General features: G+C 45.6%; 1 protein-coding gene across 1 annotated transcript; it reads left to right on the top strand.

Annotated features, from left to right (window-relative positions):
* Positions 1–15351: 15351 nt before the first annotated feature.
* On the top strand, positions 15352–16332 carry LOC141997902 (olfactory receptor 11L1-like). The gene has a single exon (XM_074970488.1). The coding sequence runs from the start codon at positions 15352–15354 to the stop codon at positions 16330–16332; it is 981 nt and encodes a 326-aa protein (XP_074826589.1).
* Positions 16333–19811: the final 3479 nt, after the last annotated feature.

Here is a 19811-nt window from a genome sequence, read left to right as displayed (position 1 = left end):
AAATGACCAGGGATGAGTATAAAAATATTGCTCGGGGATGCAGGAGTGAAATCAGGAGGGCCAAATCACACCTGGAGTTGCAGCTAGCAAGAGATGTTAAGAGTAACCAGAAGGGTTTCTTCAGGTATGTTAGCAAGAAGAAGAAAGTCAAGGAAAGTGTGGGCCCCTTACTGAATGAGGGCGGCAACGTAGTGACAGAGGATGTGGGAAAAGCTAATGTACTCAATGCTTTTTTTGCCTCTGTCTTCACGAACAAGGTCATCTCCCATACTGCTGCACTGGGCAGCACAGCATGGGGAGGAGGTGACCAGCCCTCTGTGGAGAAAGAAGTTGTTCTGGACTATTTAGAAAAGCTGGACGTGCACAAGTCCATGGGGCCGGATGCGTTGCATCCGAGAGTGCTAAAGGAATTGGCGGATGTGATTGCAGAGCCATTGGCCATTATCTTTGAAAACTCATGGCGATCGGGGGAAGTCCTGGACGACTGGAAAAAGGCTAATGTAGTGCCCATCTTTAAAAAAGGGAAGAAGGAGGATCCTGGGAACTACAGGCCAGTCAGCCTCACCTCAGTCCCTGGAAAAATCATGGAGCAGGTCCTCAAGGAATCAATTTTGAAGCACTTAGAGGAGAGGAAAGTGATCAGGAACAGTCAGCATGGATTCACCAAGGGCAAGTCATGCCTGACTAATCTAATTGCCTTCTATGATGAGATAACTGGCTCTGTGGATGAAGGGAAAGCAGTGGACGTATTGATCCTTGACTTTAGCAAAGCTTTTGATGCTGTCTCCCACAGTATTCTTGCCAGCAAGTTAAAGAAGTATGGGCTGGATGAATGGACTATGAGGTGGATATAAAGCTGGCTAGATTGTCGGGCTCAATGGGTAGTGATCAATGGCTCCATGTCTAGTTGGCAGCCGGTATCAAGTGGAGTGCCCCAAGGGTCGGTCCTGGGGCCGGTTTTGTTCAATATCTTCATTATTGATCTGGAGGATGGTGTGGATTGCACCCTCAGCAAGTGTGCAGATGACACTAAACTGGGAGGAGAGGTAGATACGCTGGAGGGTAGGGATACGATACAGAGGGACCAAGACAAATGAGAGGATTGGGCCAATAGAAATCTGAGGTTCAACAAGGACAAGTGCAGAGTCCTGCACTTAGGACAGAAGAATCCCATGCACCGCTACAGACTAGGGACCGAATGGCTAGGCAGCAGTTCTGCAGAAAAGGATCTAGGGGTTACAGTGGACAAGAAGTTGGATATGAGTCAATAGTGTGCCCTTGTTGCCAAGAAGGCCAATGGCATTTTGGGATATATAAGTAGGGGCATTGCCAGCAGATCGAGGGATGTGATCATTCCCCTCTATTCGACACTGGTGAGGCCTCATCTGGAGTACTGTGTCCAGTTTGGGCCCCCACACTACAAGAAGGATGTGGAAAAATTGGAAAGAGTCCAGCGGAGGGCAACAAAAATGATTAGGGGACTGGAACACATGACTTATGAGGAGAGGCTGAGGGAACTGGGATCGTTTAGTCTGCGGAAGAGAAGAATGAGGTGGGATTTGATAGCTGCTTTCAGCTACCTGAAAGGGGGTTCCAAAGAGGATGGCACTAGACTGTTCTCAGTGGTAGCAGATGACAGAACAAGGAGTAATGGTCTCAAGTTGCAGTGGGGGAGATTTAGGTTGGATATTAGGAAAATCTTTTTCATAGGAGGGTGGTGAAACACTGGAATGCGTTACCTAGGGAGGTGGTGGAATCTCCTTCTGTCAAGGTTCCTCCCCCACTCTGAACTCTAGGGTACAGATGTGGGGACCTGCATGAAAACCTCCTAAGCTTACTTTTACCAGCTTAGGTTAAAACTTCCCCAAGGTACAAATTAATTTTATCCTTTGTCCTTGGAATATGCACTGCCACCACCAAACTCTAACTGGATTTACTGGGAAACGTAGTTTGGACACGTCTTACCCCCCAAAATCCTCCCAACCCTTGCACCCCACTTCCTGGGGAAGGTTTGGTAAAAATCCTCACCAATTTGCATAGGTGACCACAGACCCAAACCCTTGGATCTGAGAACAATGAAAAAGCATTCAGTTTTCTTACAAGAAGACTTTTAATAGAAATAGAAGTAAAGTAATCACCTCTGTAAAATCAGGATGGTAGATACCGTACAGGGTAATTGGATTCAAAACACAGAGAATCCCTCTAGGCAAAACCTTAAGTTACAAAAAAGACACACAGACAGAAATAGTCATTCTATTCAGCACAGTTCTTTTCTCAGCCATTTAAAGAAATCATAATCTAACACATACCTAGCTAGATTACTTACTAAAAGTTCTAAGACTCCATTCCTGTTCTATCCCTGGCAAAAGCAGCATACCGACAGACACAGACCTTTTGTTTCTCTCCCTCCTCCCAGCTTTTGAAAGTATCTTGTCTCCTCATTGGTCATTTTGGTAGGTGCCAGCGAGGTTACCTTTAGCTTCTTAACCCTTTAGAGGTGAGAGGATTTTTCCTCTGGCCAGGAGGGATTTTGAAGGGGTTTACCCTTCCCTTTATGACACCTTCCTTAGAAGTTTTTAAGGTCAGACTTGACAAAGCCCTGGCTGGGATGATTTAATCGGGGATCGGTCCTGCTTTGAGCAGGGGGTTGGACTAGATGACCTCCTGAGGTCCCTTCCAACCCTGATATTCTATGATGCTATCTGAATAAGAGGATCAGACTCCGGGCCCAACTAAAGGGATATGGTCACTCTAGATTGACACCAGTGTATCTGAACTCAGCATCTGATCCATTCCCCTTGATTATCTCTGAGGAACCCTCTTCTAGACAGAGACAGGAGTCGGGACCAAATCGTGACCTTGGCCACCCAGACTGAAGGTGTGTCTACACCATGGGGGAGGTGTTAATCCAAAGCTTTTTGATGAGCTTCAGGTAATACACAAAATACGAGTTGCCCCAGTAGCATGCACGTGGACACCTGTTCCATTTTCAATCTACATTGTGAGAACACATGGCAGCAGTTTGCCCAAAACTGAGGGTGTAGCATTCTCCAAGGGTATCCCATGGTCTTTTGCTTTGCTGCTGATCCACGTGCATCATGGAACTGCATTTGCTGTGAACTGTGGGAAGTCAGGTGCATTCCATTCCCCCCTACCCCCACTGTCTCTGTCCCATTCTTCCTTTCTGGATGAGCTTGCACCATTTTTGAATTGCTGTCAGCCGGCATGGACTGACCAATGCTTTTGGAACAAGTGGACCAGTTCCTGGGTCACCTGCACAGTGTTCAGCACCATTGCTTGGCACAGGAAACCAAGATGGATTGGGGGGAGAGGATCTTTTTGCAGAGCTGGCATGACTGGGCCTGGGGATAGTGTTTCATGATGAGGAGGGCTGCCCATCTGAGAGCTATGCACAGCTGACCCCGGAGCTTCAGTCAGAGATGCGCCTATGGATGTTCACTGGTGTAACTGAGAAGAAAGGGTGGGTTTTTGAAAGAAGACTAAGGGAGTTAGGTGCCCAAATCCCACTGAATTTCAGTGGAAGTTGGTTGCTTAAGTCTCCTTTGAACATATCAGACAGACATAACTGAGCCAAATTAATTCTTCCCCTAGTTCCAATGGTATAAACGCAGGGTACCTCCACCAAAGGCAAGGGAGTGTATGGAAGAGAGTCAGACCTCATGAAGTCATGGCATGGGATAGTTCTGATTTTCAGAGGAGATACATGTCTCTGAGGGCTGCCATTAAATCAGTGAGAGTTGTTGGGGGTTCAGCACCTCTGAAAATCAGGGCAATTATTTTGGGCTGTGATTTTCAAAGGGGTCTAACGAGGTTGGGCATCCATACTCCATTGGACAGCTAACTCCTCTAGGCTCCAATGAAAGTCTTAGCCCAGAGGTCTAAATATGGATTTTAGGGTAGGGTTTTCAATAGAGCCAAAGACATATTGGAACACAAGCCAATGAGACTTTTGCTCCTAAATCAAATAGGTGCTTTTGATATCACACTCTAAGGCAGGGGTCCCAACACAGTGCCTGCCAAGGCGCCTGCCGGGGCATTTTTGTGCGCCCGCAGGACACCCCGCCGCCGTTCCTCAGCGGCATTTCGGTGGTGACTCTTCTTGCCGCTGCTGCCTTTTGGCGGTGGCATTTCTGCGATGGGGTGTCCGGCGCCTGCCACAGTCTTCTGGGAATAGCAATATGCTATTCCCACAAGAAAGGTTGGGGACCATGGCTCTAAGGGCCTAAAGAAGAAGATCGATTCATAGTGAGGGTTTCAAAAGTCCCTAAGTCCCTAAAATTTCCATTGATTTAAATGGAAGTCAGCGGCCTACAAACCTTTGCAAATCCAGGACCTACTCCATCATTAGAGTCAGCATTGGCCCCAGATGATCCCGTGTGCCACCAGGGGGTGCTGAGCTACAGGAAGTGGGGTCCATGCCCACCTAGTGAGGCAGTTGGGGGCTCTGCAGAGCTTGGAGCATTTGTGTGGTTCGGTGGAGCTCTCCTCTGGAGTCAGTGGTGATCCCACGCCCTGGGCTGTGTGAGGGGATTCTAAGGTGAAGGGAGTGGGGTGGGGGCTTAGTTGGGGGCACTCTCCTGTCTTAGGGCATGCTGAAGTCAGTGTCCCAGCACCATTCCAGGCAGTGCAGCACTGCAGGGAACGGGGGCGGAGGGTTCAGTTTGGAACACACAGGTCCATGCTGTCACAGTGCTATTTCTGGTGGAAGTTATATGGCTTAGATGCAATACCATAATGCAAAACCATCTATTGCCACCAAGTTTTCTGTTGTGCTGTTCACAGGTGTAGTGGTGTGCACTGGCTAGTGGCAGTATTTTGTAATAGTTTCTTCCAGCAGGGGGCTGCAGTGGTGCATATGTGCGTGTGCGCATGTACACTCACAGTATGTCTACACTGGAATAAAAGCCCTGCAGAATAGTCACAGCTGGCCTGGGTCAGCTGACTCAGGCTCCCAGGGCCTGGCTTGGGGGTGCTAAAAACTGTGATGTAGGTTTGGGCTGGGGCTGGGGTTGGAGCCTGGGCTCTGGGACCCTCTCAATTTGTAGACATCCCAGAACCCGAACGTCTACACAGAAATTTTACAGCTCCCTAGTCTAAACTCCACAAGCCTGAGTCAGCTGAGTTGGGCCAGCCACGCGTGTTCAGTGTAGACGTAGACAGAGTTCCCATTTTGCATCAGGTGTTCTCACCTTCCTGCCTTCATCATCTTTTTAATAGTGTTGTGTTGGTTTGCCGAGGGTTGCCAACCCTCCAGCATTGTCCTGGAGTCTCCAGGAATTAAAGATTAATCATAGAATCATAGAATATTAGCGTTGGAAGAGACCTCAGGAGGTCCTCTAGTCCAATCCCCTGCTCAAAGCAGGACCAATCCCCAATTAAATCAATCCAGCCAGGGCTTTGTCAAGCCAGGCCTTAAAAACCTCTAAGGAAGGAGATTCCACCACCTCCCTAGGTAACCCATTCCAGTGCTTCACCACCCTCCTAGTGCAATAGTGTTTCCTAATATCCAACCTACACCTCCCCCACTGCAACTTGAGACCACTGCTCCTTTTTCTGTCATCTGCCACCACTGAGAACAGCCAAGCTCCATCCTCTTTGGAACCCCCCCTTCAGGTAGTTGAAGGCTGCTATCAAATCCCCCCTCACTCTTTTCTGCAGACCAAATAAGTCCAGTTCCCTCCGCCTCTCCTTGTAAGTCATGTGCCCCAACCTCCTGATAATTTTTGTTGCCCTCCTTTAATTTAAAGATCTTGCCATGGGGTGAAACCTCCAGGAATACGTCCAACCCAAATTGGCAATCCTATCTTTGCTTGTAAGAGGTAGCTGCATTTCAGGGCTTGGTTCCAGAGACCACTAAGTACATTTCTATTTCACATTCAGTTTGATGCATTGCTAAAGCACTTTGTGGTCCTGTGTGATGGAACCCAAGGCAATATTAACCACACCAGTGAGACATGATTGTAGTGTTTAGGGTGAAGCAAGTACAGATATGGTCATTTCAAAGACAAACGGACACAATCTCTGGATGCCAAATAAGCCCAGAAGAGCAGGGAGGGGATTATCTGCTGTTTTTTAGAGACACAAAGTACAACAACTCAGCAGGGAAGTGTTGACTGGTGACAGCTAAAGGACATTGCATCATCTTTGTTGCTCTACATGAAACGTCTTGGGAGTACCGTGGGAAGGGAAAGGTTCTGCTCCCCCCAGGGAATTATTCATGCCCTTCTTCTCCAGTTTATCAGCTGCAGCTCCCATTGAAGTCAATGAGGCCTCAGCACCAGGGCCTATGTGAACATTGGGCCAATGACCAGGGACCATGCCAGGTCCAGGAATGTCTCTTGCCCTGGCCACACTCACAAATGCAGGGCAAACAGCTCAGCAAAATACACCGGGAGATTTTTCATTCACGGTAGTGAATGGCTACGCTTTTGGAATAATTAATTCTCTTGATAGTAACTACTCTTAGCTGTTCTGAGGCTGGTCATCGCCTCTGCCAACAGCGATTTACACTGCTCTGTGCTAACAATGGCAGGAACTGAAGGATTCAATTCCTTGACACCGTTCATGACCATCCCTTGACTGTCCCTCCTTCATCTCCACCTTCCTCCCAAAGGAAAGTGAGGCACTCAAGGGATAAGTAGCCTCTATGGGTGGCTGATGTGAAAATATATGACCAGCTCCTGAGACTTACAGACTCAAAGCCTCCTGGGCATTAATTAGATGTTAATCATACTGAGCTGGCTAATGCAGTCTGGTGTAGCTCCCTTGAACTGAACAGAATCATTTTGACCAAAGAGCAGTTGCTGAAAACATGGATGGTAATGCTGAAATAATGAAACTATGATAATACTGTTCTTAGGGAAATATTGCAAGGTGAAATTAGAGGAGCACCCCCACCCTCTGCTGCCTCCCCCTGATGCTCATTATACAGTATAGTCACCCCTTCCCGACCCCACCCTCTGATGCCCTGAGTGCCCATTATACAGTATAGTTTCCCCTTCCCCACCCCCACCCTCTGCTGCCCCCTAGTGCCCATGATACAGTATAGCCACCCCTTCCCCACCCACACCCTCTGTTGCCCCTAGTGCCCATGATACAGTATGGCCACCCCTTCCCCATCCCCACCCTCTGCTGCCCCTAGTGCCCATTATACAGTATGGCCACCCCTTCCCCATCCCCACCCTCTGCTGCCCCTAGTGCCCATTATACAGTATAGCCGCCCCTTCCCCATCCCCACCCTCTGCTGCCCCCTAGTGCCCATTATACAGTATAGCCACCCCTTATACAGTATAACTGCTTCTTCCTATCTTTTCCCCTTTGCTTCTGCATATTGTTCCTTATACAGTGTATCTGCCCCTTTCCCCTCCCCAGTCATGTGGGTCTCAAAGCCCTGGCTCCATCCCCCACCCTAACAGCTACACCGCTATTTCATTGCCCTGCAGCCTGAGCTCTAGGAGCCTGAGCCAGCTCACCTGAGCCAGCCGCAGACTTGTCACAAGTCTTTTATTGCAGTGTAGACATATCCACAAAATCAAGATGGAGGATTTGTTGTCTCTAAACAATCCAAGACAGGCAGCTGTCCAGCATTCTTTTGAAAACCTCCGGTGAAGGAGCTTCCATGACCTCCCTAGGTGTCTGTTCCATTGTCCTCCTGTTCTTACAGTTCAGAAATTTTTCCTGAGATTTAATCTAAATCTGCTATGCTGTAGTTTGAACCCATTGCCACTTGTCCTGCCCTCTGTATCAAGAGAGAACAACTTTTCTCCATCTTTTTATGGCAGCCTTTCAAGTATTTGAAGACTGCTATCATGTCCACCCTTACTCTCCTCTTTTCCAAACTAAACATACAGTTCCTTCAGCCTTTGCTCATATGGCTTGCATTCCATCCCTTTGATCATCTTTGTCACTCGCCTCTGGATCCTTTCCAGTTTCTCTACATCCTTTCTCTACATTCGTGACCAAAACTGGGCAGAGTGCTCCAGCTGAGGCCTAGCAAGCACCAAGTAGAGCGGTACTATCACCTCCCATAACTTGCATGCTAGGACTCTGTTAATGCAACCCAAAATTGCATTTCCTTTTTTTGGAACAGCATCACAGTGCTGACTTGTTTTGAGGTTGTGATGCACCACAGCTCTTAGATCCTTCTCAGCAGTGCTGCTGCCAAGCCAGTTACCCCCCAGTCTGTATTTGGGCATTTGTTTTTTTCTTCCCTAAGTGCAGCACCTTACACTTGTCTTTGTTAAATTTCATTTTGTTGTCTAGAGGCCAATTCTACAATTTACCAAGATCCCTCTGAATTTTAGCTCTGTCCTCCAAAGTGTTTGCACCCTTCCCCACCAGCTTTGTGTCATATGCAAATTTGATCAGTATATTCTCTATTCCTACATCCTGGTCATTAATAAAGATGGTAAAGAACACCGGACCCAGAACAGATCCCTGTGGAACCCCACTTGAGACCTCCCTCCAATCTGACACAATTCCATTAATAGCTTCTCTTTGTTTACAGTTTTTTAACCAATTATCTATCCACTTATCTATCCCAAGACCACCTTTCTCAAGATTATTTATGAGAATATCATGTGGGACTGTGTCAAAAGCCAAAAGTTAGACCCAGAGCACGTGAGCAAGAACCAGCCAGCCCAGCACCTGAGTGAGAGAATGCTCGGTGCGATCTCAGAGCCCTGGCTTTCTCCATCCAATGTCCCATCTCCAGCCCTTGGCCATCCCTGATGTTTCAAAGGAAGGAGACTAAAAAATATAATCCCTTCCTGATCCCTGCAGATGGATGGCTGAAACCCTGAAGCATGAGCTTTTAGGAACATAATACATACATTGGAACTAAGCCATAGTGTATTGGTAAGTTGATTGGATGGAAGGTCTCCATGCTCACATCCACTAACATGCCCCTTCACACAAGGACAGATCCCACCTCTGCCTTCATTCCCATTAGCTCATACATCATCCTCGGGGGGAAGAGAAAGCTCTAAACCCTGTGAAAGTATCAGGGTATCTGAGATGACATCCCACCAGTCTCTGCACAGGTTTCCTACTCCAAGATGGTTTGTTTGACTGTGGGAAAAGGTCCACAAGTCAGCCCAGGAGGCAGAAATCTATCAGGAGAATACCATGATGTCTCATTCCCCTCTCACTCACCCCATTGTAAATCAGGAGCTTCTCCACTAAGGTCAATAGTGATATTGAATCACTGTAAGTGAGAAAAAAATCTGGCCCTTAGTTGCCATCCCCCAAGCCCTAGTAAGCTCTTGCACACTTGCGTAAATCCGGAGTAATTACAGTGAGATTAGCACAGCTATTCTTGATTTTGGGGCTGTTCCAACACCCATTGATTTAAATGGACAGACGAGCTTTGGTTTCAGCAGACACTGGACTGGGTCTTCACAGAGCAACTGAGCTCAGAATCCGCCCCTCTGTGTTCTCCACTGGTTTTACAGCTAATTAACTGTTTGGTGAGCTCATCCTATGATGATTGGATGATTCTTTAGGGACGAGGGACCCAAGGGGAAGTTAGAAGAAAAAGTGTTTTATGCTCCCCATTTCTGTCACTTCGAGTTAGGTGTAGCAAGGTCTGTAATCATCTCTTAAGCCTCCTGCTTAATTAGCTCTGAAATTCAACATTGTGTGGATACATGTTTTTTTCCCCTAAACTGTCTAATTTGTTACTGATGATATTGCATGTTTCTTGAAGAAATTCCTTGCTCTGAACTATTTTTATAGGTGTATCTTTGTGAGACATAAAACACTGCCTCAAAATATCCGATCTGTTAAATTGTCGAAAAAGTAAGTATTCAGTTGCTCCACTTAAATCATGCCTGCATGCTGTCATTCTAAGTGAGGCAAAGTGATATCCATTGATTCTCTCTGAAGCTCACCATTGTGAGAATGCAAGAGTTTTTCCTAACCTTTCTGATCAATTCCTGATGTTATTACATGCTTCTTGATGTTAAAACTCCTCATTGTCTTTGAATTATTATTTATTTATTATTTAGGTGCATCTTTGGGAGACAGACCACACTGCAGCAAGATAGCTGATTTGTAGAAATTGTGGAAAGCGTAAGTGTTCACTGGACCTTATTTCTTAGATGCCTTCTTCTTTGGTTCAATCCAGTGGCCATTGAAGTAAATGGACAGTTTCCTTTTGATTTGAATGGCAAAATTAGACTTTGTCTACACCGGTATAATTAGAGCAGTTCAACTCCAAGTGTGGATGCAGTTATAGCAGTATAAATGTGCTTACACCATTATTGGATATTGTCATGGTTCCTTCCCCACTCTGAACTCTAGGGTACAGATGTGGGGACCTGCATGAAAACCTCCTAAGCTTACTTTTAACAGCTTAGGTTAAAACTTATGCAAGGTACAAACTATTTTACCTTTTGCCCTTGGACTTCCACTGCCACCACCAAATGTTTATTTGGGTTTATTTTATTAGGAAAGTGTTGTTTGGAAATGTCTTTGGAAATCCTCCCAACCCTTGCACCCCACTTCCTGGGGAAGGTTTGGTAAAAATCCTCATGAATTTGCATAGGTGACCACAGACCCAAACCTTTGGATCTTAGAACAATGAAAAAAAACATTCCGGTCTTGAAAAGAAGAATTTTAATAGAAGTAACAGTAAAAAAGAAGTAACAATAAAAAAAATCACCTCTGTAAAATCAGGACGATAAATACCTTACAGGGTAACTAGATTCAAAACATAGAGAATCCCTCTAGGCAAAACCTTAAGTTACAAAAAGACACACAGACAGGAATATCCATTCTATTCAGCACAGCTTAATTTCTCAGCCATTTAAAGAAATCATAATCTAACGCATATCTAGCTAGATTACTTACTAAGTTCTAAGACTCCATTCCTGTTCTGTCTCCGGCAAAAGCATCACACAGACAGACTCTTTGTTTTTCCCTCCCCCCAGCTTTTGAAAGTATCTTGTCTCCTCATTGGTCATTGTGGTCAGTTGCCAGCGATGTTATCCTAGCTTCTTAACCCTTTACAAGTGAGAGGATTTTTCCTCTGGCCAGGAGGGATTTTAAAGGGCTTTACCCTTCCCTTTATATTTATGACATATATAGTATGTATACCTGCTATAGCCATGCAGGAAGGGGAATAAGATTTACTGGTATCAATCAACATTATTCTGGTATAGTTGCACCCATATTAGGGGCTGTTCAGCTATGACTGTATTAGTTAAAAAATAGACTTCTAATCAATATACTTATACTAGCCCTATAATTTTGTGTAGACCAGGCTTTAAAGAATATTGATATTGGAGTGAGTCAAAGAACTTCTAGAGAGACAGAAGGTGGGTGAGTTTGGACCAGCTTCTTTTGGTGGAAAGGACATGCTTTCAAGCTTTACAGACTTCTTCCTCAGGTCTGGAGAAGGTAACTAGAGTTTCCAAGCTAAATACAAGGTGGGACAGATTGTTAAACGTAAGGCACTCACACAAGCTTTAAGAGACCAATTGAACCAAAGAGGGCAATTAATGGGTAGCAGGCAGTGGGGTGTGCTACAAATTGCTGTAAAGAGCCATAAAGCCAGTGTCTCTGTTCATCCCACGGCTTTTAGTGTGAAGTAGAGTTATGAATGTAGGTTCCTATGCTCAACAGCCCACACAACACATCTTTCAAGATCCATGGGTCCTACACATGCCTATCATAACATGTGGTGCACTCCTCTGGTGCATCAAATGTCCCAATAAAAACTATGTGGGTGAAACCAGGCAATCGCTAGCTCTTGGATGAAGTCACACAGGAAAATGATAAAAGACAAAACCACCACATCGCCTGTGGGGGAACACTTTTCATAAAGGGATCACTCCATTTTCAGCCCATCGTTGCTCATCCTCAAAGGAAATCTGCACAACACCTACAAAAGGCGTGCCTGGGTATTTAAATTAGCAACTCTGCTTTTTAATATTTCTAGTTCTGTTTCATCTAAACTGTGGTGCAATGTGTGTTTTATCTCTCTATAAGACTTATAGCTACTTTTTAAAAGGTATTTAGGGACCTAATTTTCAAAGACATCGAGGACAGGTGCTAGACACCAAGGTTTTTTTTAAAAATCCCACTAGGTACCTAAATACTTTAAAAAAATTTGCCTTCAGCCAATGAAGGTTGGGATTTTTGAAGCAGTTTCAGCGAGTTAGGCACCGAAATCTCATTGAAAGAAAAGGAGTACTTGTGGCACCTTAGAGACTAACCAATTTATTTGACCATAAGCTTTCTTGAGCTACAGCTCACTTCATCAGATGCATGTAGTGGAAAATACAGTGGGGAGATTTTATATACACAGAGAACATGAAACAATGGGTGTTACCATACACATTGTAATGAGAGTGATCAGGTAAGGTGAGCTATTACGAGCAGGAGAAAAAGCTTCAAAAACAGACTCCAAGGAGAGACTGCTGAACTGGAATTAATTTGCAAACTGGACACCATTAAATTAGGCTTGAATAAAGACTGGGAGTGGATGTGTCATTACACAAAGTAAAACTATTTCCCCATGTTTATTTCCCTGCCCCCCCTACTGTTCCTCACAAGTTCTTGTTAACTGCTGGAAATGGCCCACCTTGATTATCACTACAAAAGATTTTTTTTTCTCTCCTGCTGGTCTCTCTCATAATAATCAATCAATATAATCTCTCTCATTATAGTGTGTATGGTAACACCCATTGTTTCATGTTCTCTGTGTATATAAAATCTCCCCACTGTATTTTCCACTGCATGAATCCGATGAAGTGAGCTGTAGCTCACGAAAGCTTATGCTCAAATAAATTTGTTAGTCTCTAAGGTGCCACAAGTACTCCTTTTCTTTTTGCGGATACAGACAGAGGTGAAAGTAAGCCGGTACACCCCGGTACGGCGTACCGGTAAGAGCCGGTGCGCCGTACCAGGACCAGCTTTCCGAGAGGGCAATTTAAAGCCCTGGGGTAGCAGCGGTGGGGCTGCGGTGGGGATTTAAAGGGCCCCGGAGCTCCAGCCACTGCTACTGCCCAGGCCCTTTAAATCCCTGCCGGAGCCCTGCTGCCAAAGCCCTGGGGTAGTGGCGGTGGGGCTCCGGCAGGCATTTAAAGGGCCGGGGCGGTAGCAGCGGCTGGAGCCCCAGGGCCCTTTAAATCCCTGCCAGAGCCCCCCCACCCCTACCCCAGGGCTCGGGCAGCAGGGCTTAGGTGGGGATTTAAAGGGCTTGGGGCTCTGGCAGCTGCTACCACATCGGAGCCCCAGGCCCTTTAAAGCTCTGCCAGAGCCCCGGGGTAGTGGTGGCAGCCGGGAGCCCCCAGGGCTCCTCAGTGATTTGAAGGGCCCGGGGCTCCACTGTGGTAGCGGCAGCTGGAGCCCTGGGCCCTTTAAATCGCCCCTGAGCCCCGGGGCTCCCAGCCACCTCTGCCGCTGGTAGCTCGGGGGTGATTTAAAGGGCCCCGGGCTCCCAGCTGCCACTACCACAGATGGAGCCCTGGCCCTTTAAATCAAGATTTAAAGAGCCTGGGGATTTAAGGCCATGCCTCTTCTGGTTGAGGCCACGCCCCCTGCTCAGGACTCCAGCATAACGGTAAGTCCTCTAACTTACTTTCACCCCGGATACAGACTAATATGGCTGCTACTCTGATATCTCATTGAGAGGTTCCTTTGACAGTCCCAAAGTAAACCAGAGTAATTAAAATGGAATCAATCCTATGAAGCATTCCTGAATTCCTGATCATGATTTTATTAGCGCTTTTCTCCCTCTTTGCAGTGTCTAAGCAGAACTGAACTGTACATGGTTGGATGTAATGTTAGAAGATATAACAAAAAGATATTTACTGTGATTTCCCGTAAATTAGAAGTGTCTGAAAATGAAATCTCCAAATACAAACGTTCCCAATCCCAACTCTGTCACAAAGGACTTGATCCAGCACTCCACTATTGCAGTTTTGCACTGGGGATTTCAATAGAATTACAGGGGTATACAGCTGAAGGGGTTCAGCACTCAGTCACATTGCCGTAGTACTGACATCTGTGAATAGTTCAGCTGCAATCAATGGGTTACTCAAGTTCAAACGTACTGTGAGAGAAAGAATCTGGACTTCAGGGAAAGATGTGGGATCAGATTCTAGTCACAGTCAAACCAGTGTAGGAGTAATTCCACTGAAATGGATAGTGTTCCTCCAGATTTATCTGATATACCTGAGGGCAGAGTTAATGCCTTAGAGAATTTAACCTATTTTCCAAGCAGATAACTATGTTCTTGAGTAGATTTGTTATTCAGAATTGTTTTTCATATAATTGTTATCAATCATTCAGAGCACATGAATCTGCTCTTATTTACACTGCTATAAATCAGGAATAGCTTCACTGAAGTAAATGAGATCACCACTGTTGTGGATAAAAGCCCAATTCTAGTCTTATACAAAATTAAGTTTGCAGCAATCTGTCTATCTAAGTACTCATTATAAAGAATCAGATGTGTTGATTGGTTTTGATTGGACAGAGTGATATCCATTCTTTCCATTACCTAACTGAAAGAGTGTAATGCTTCAAATCGATCTATCTATCTATCTACATGCCCCCCCCCTTCTTTCTCTCTCTCTGTTGTTAGATGTTTGGCTGTGTGTGTGTGTTTTTTTTTGTGTGCTGCCCCAGCTATGCGCAGACAGCTGGCAGAGCATACGTCGAGTGAACTGCCCAATGATCACAAGATTTGTTAAGGTATGAAAGCACCAGGCCAGGTTTATTGTCTCCAAAGCACAGTAATAGCACCTGGCAGACTGTACGAGGATACTAAGATATGTATGCCCATGACAATGGACACAGCTCAGTGAATGGAGGAACTTTCCATTCCCCATCGGCTGGACAAAACAATCAGATTAGTTACTGCCCCCTGACCTGCCAGTTATTACTCATCACCTTATACATGTTGGTTCAATTAAAACATTTTTATTACATACTTTATCCTGACCTTGTCTTTTAGGAGGGGTCAATGTGTTCCTGGGAGAATGTTTTTGTACCATCCTTGATATCAGAATGTTCTGGTACCACTTAATATTGGAATGTGTTTGTGTAAGTACTCTGTGCTTAGCACTTCTTAGAAATATGTATTTCTGCAATAGCAGCCCTATTCTTGCCAAATTCTGTAAGCAGGTCCTGCCTCATACCAGGCCTCTAATACAAGGGCTTATAAGGCTCTCTTCCTCCTCCTCCTCCTCCTCCTCCCCTCTCTCTCTCTCTATCTATCCACCCCAATTTCCTGCCACTTTAATTAATCATGTGTTTAATTCTAGTAAGACATTGTGTATTTTTCTTTGTATTAACCCCAAGATCTGACACTATGTGGCTATGGAGGTTTGGAATACAACAATTGTAACCCACTTCATCATCCTGGGCTTCCCAAGCCTCCAGAAGCTGCAGCTCTTGCTCTTTTTTGTGGGCTTGATCATCTACCTCATGACCTTGTCTGGACATATTGTCATCATCACGATAGTACGTCTTGACCTCCGCCTCCACACCCCCATGTACTTCTTCCTCAGCAACTTCTCCTTCCTGGAGATCTGGTACACCTCCAACATTGTTCCCAAGATGCTGCAGGTCTTCCTGGCCACAGACAGGTCCATCTCATATGCCGGTTGCCTTGCCCAGCTGTACTTCCTCATCACCTTGGGTACTGCTGAGTGCTTCATCCTGGCCATCATGGCCTATGATCGCTACTTAGCCATCTGCAACCCGCTGCGCTACCCGATCCTCATGAACAACAGGGTTTGTGTTCGTCTGGCCATATGCTCTTGGGTAGGTGCCTTTGTTGTCAATGTTCCACCTCTGGTCTCCCTCTGCAAGCTGCCATTCTGTGGGCCCAACGAGATCAACCATTTCTTCTGCGATGCCCCACCCTTGCTGAAACTGTCCTGTAGGGACCCCCGCAAGGCCGAGACAGTCAATTTCATTGTGGCCACCAGCGTCATCGTCAGCTCCTTCCTTCTAATCGTGGTCTCGTACGTTCTCATCATCGTGACGATCCTGCAGATCCCTTCAGCCCTGGGGCGCCAGAAAGCTTTCTCTACCTGCGGCTCCCACTTGGCTGTGGTGACCATCTTCTTTGGCACCCTGATGTTCATGTATGTGCGGCCGACCTCCAGCTACTCCAAAGACTCAGTCAACTTCAACAAGCTGGTGTCCATGTTCTACACGGTGGTGACGCCCATGCTCAACCCCATTATATACTGCCTGAGGAACAAGGAGGTTAAAGAAGCTCTGAGGAAAGCAGTGATGGGAAGGTGTGTACTGCTGCCCAAGGCTGGGAACATTCCTAACAGGGGCTGGTAATAGAGGGGAAGGTGAAGCTGAGTATGGCAGGGAGTACGTGTGTGTGTGTGATGTTAAATAAGTATTCCTCTAAGTCAATATGTTTCATTCCTTTTAACTTAACTAACTTTGCTATAGGCTTTCTCTCTCTCTCTCACTCTCTCTCATATGCAGGAAGCCAGACTAGATGATCATAAATGATTATCTGGCATTAAAAATCTATCTATCTATCTCTCTATCTATCACCAAGCAAACATCCCCCCTGCCCCCCCCACTCTCTCTTTCTAACCTGTTTTCTATAGTGTCCAAGGGACATATCTTTAAAGGTATTTAGGCAAATAGTGGGGTATTCAAAAGCACTTCGGTGCCTAAAAGTCATAGATTTTAATTAGGCCTTGTCTACTGTACAGGGTAAGTTGATGTATGTTACGTAACTTGCGTAACTTAAGTTGATATAGTTTACATCGACTCGCCGAAGTGTCTAACCTGCTCTATGTTGGTGGGAGAGGCTCTCTTATCGACATAGCTTCCGCCTCTCATTGAGGTCATATACTGAAGTTGATGGGAGAGCGCTTTCCCAGTGACTTATCGCATCTTCACCAGACCCGCTAAATCAACACCGCTGCATCAATCACAGCACCGCCAATTTAGCCCCATAGTGAAGACAAATCCTTAGTGTTAGATGCCTAGGTGCATTTGGAAATCCCATCAGTTCCTAAATTTCTTTAAAAATCTGGCCTTGTTTCTATTCGATTGTCTGTCAGTCTATTGTTTGCCACTATAATCTATCCACTATCCTTTCATAGATAGTGACTCTCTCTCTCAGTCCATCCAGGGTCTTGTACTACACCCATGATATCTGAACACCTCCCTGCTGGACCATCCTCTTCTCCTCCATTATTATACCATATTGCATAGTTTAAACAGTTATGTATGCAAGCAGATGTTTTAACTATTGTAAAAGTCATTTGCAATTATAAATTTAAATGAATAAATATATCTGTCATCTAGCCAATCTCTCTCTCTCTCTTTCTAATGTGTCTATGAACGTATCATCTGGGAATCCTGAGTGAAATCCTGGCTCCATTAAGGCCTATTGGTGCATGATTTCACCTGGACTAAGTTATCCTCATTGGGTGGATCTGCCATCTGAGCTGGGAGCGTGGCCCCCTAGTGGGAGTACAAAGAGCAGTATAGCCGTAGTAGCACGGCTAGGGGCAGCAGGGGCACGGCTGAGCTGTCCCACATACAAAACCTGCTGTCTGTGGAGCAGCTTCAACAAGCGAGACAGAGGGAAACCTACAGCAGAATATCCCATAGGCCTCTGGCTAGGACACCCACCCCAGGGGGGGGTTCCTCCTCTACTCCTTTCTCCCCTCCGACGGAGAGTGGACTTCACTTGATCCAGAGGCACCCCCTACCTCCTCCTTAGCATCTCCCATTGGCTAGGTTAGATGGCTCCCCACCTAGCATGCTGGCTAGTGTGAATCCCGTTCTGAGGCAGCTATCTCTCCTCATTCATTGGAGAGGGAGCTGAGGCGCCTAACCCAGGCTTTGGGGATCCCAGTGATTTCCTAGGTCCCTACAAGCTAGGTGCTGTCAAGCTCAATATCAAAACACCTACATCCCTTTGGGAATCTATCCCCGGGTATCGCCTCCCAGCAATAACTTTGAGTGATGCATGTTGCATTGTTCTCCTAACTGCAAGCTGTAACTAATGTGTTTATGGACATCCAGTGACCTTAACTATTTGAGTCAAAAGCAGGGAAAAAACTGATCTTGTAAAGAGTGCAGTGTATTGGGGATCATGGATTCTGGGGTCAATTCTCATCTCCAGCACAGAGTCACGGTGTTACCTTAATAGGTCACTTCAGGCCCAGTTTATAAAGATATTTAGGCACCTAGTGGGAATTTCAAAAGCATTTCAATGGCAATTAGGTGCCTTGATGCTTTAGAAAACACCATGAGGTGCCTAAATACCTGCAAAATATCTGGCCCTGTGTGCCTCAGTTTACCCTTGAAAAATGAGGATGAAGGTGATAATAATATTCCCACTGCCGAGAGGTGATGGGAGGCTTAGAGCTTGTCTGCACTTGAAATGTCACAGTGGCACATTTGCAGTGCTGTAGCTGTGCTGCTGAAGTTCTTCAGTGTAGACATTACCTGCGCCAACCCTGAGAGGTGGGAGCTCTGTTGACAGAAGAATTCTTCCCTCTGCCTAGCACTGTCTGCACGAGGACTCAGATTGGCTTAACTACGCCACTCAGGGGTGTGTTTATATACCTTAACTAATAATCATTCAAGTACATAAAAGGTTGTTACATGGAGGATGGAGAAAATTCTTAGCCTCTGAGGCCAGGACAAGAAGCAAGGGACGTAAATTGCAGCAAGGGAGGTTCAGGTTGGACATTAGGAAAAACTTCCTATCGGTCAGGGTGGTTAAGCACTGGAATAAATTGCCTAGGGAGGTTGTGGAATCTCCATCACTGGAGACTTTTAAGAGCAGGTTGGACAAACCCCTGTCAGGGATGGGTCTAGATAATACTTAGTCCTGCCATGAGTGCAGGGGACTGGACTAGACGACCTCTCGAGCTCCCTTCCAGTCCTATGATTCTGCGATTCTATATCAGGACAATATGTCAGTATTTTTCAAAGTATAAAACACTTGAACAGATGAACTTGAAATTAAATAGGGAAGATAGGAAGGGCACCAAGTGTTTTATATATATATATAAAAGTGTTGCTTGCAGTGGTGCTGTAACCAGGTTGGTCCCAGGATATGAATGAGAGAAGGTGGGTGAGGCAATAGCTTGTATGGAACCAACTTCAATGGAATAGATGAGCTCTGGAGCTAAAAAGAGCTCTTCTTTCAGGTCTGGACAAAGTAATCAGAGTGTCCCGCTAAATACAATGTGGGACAGATTGATAAAGGTAAGGGGTTACCGTATTGCAGGAAACTAGTTAGAGTGAAGTGGACAATTAAAACACCTCTGCAGGCATTGGACAAAAGAGGTTACAAATTGGGACACTCTGATTGCTTTTTCCAGACAAGAAGAAGAGTGCTGTGTAGCTGGAGAGCCTCACCCACCTTGTATCTCTCATTTAAAAAAATCATTTGAAATAAAATCTGTTGCTTCTCATCAAAATTTGTAAAATTCTCACCCATCCTTAATCTGAATGCTGTTGATCATCTCAGGAATATTATTAACACCCAAGACTGTTTTACTGACATTTTATTTTTGCTTAGATATTTGTTTAAAATCAAATGCTCCTTGCAAAACTCTCTTTGTTTGGTTTTTCTACTGGTGTTGCTCTGATACATGCTCCACGGTGCTTTGTGCCAACGTTATGGTATAAGAACATAGACAGAGAGATGTTTGAAGTATAAGTTGTTTAGAGCCCAGTTCTGTCTTCCATTAGGAGGCACTCAAGTCCCAGATCCAGGCTTTGGAATGTTACCCGACTATAGTCTGGAAGGTCTCTGGAGGTGATAGGCATTA

Source organism: Natator depressus, chromosome 13, assembly GCF_965152275.1.
Source record: "Natator depressus isolate rNatDep1 chromosome 13, rNatDep2.hap1, whole genome shotgun sequence".
In the NCBI taxonomy this organism is placed as follows: Eukaryota; Metazoa; Chordata; order Testudines; family Cheloniidae; genus Natator; species Natator depressus.
This window is presented reverse-complemented; position numbering and strand designations above follow the sequence as displayed.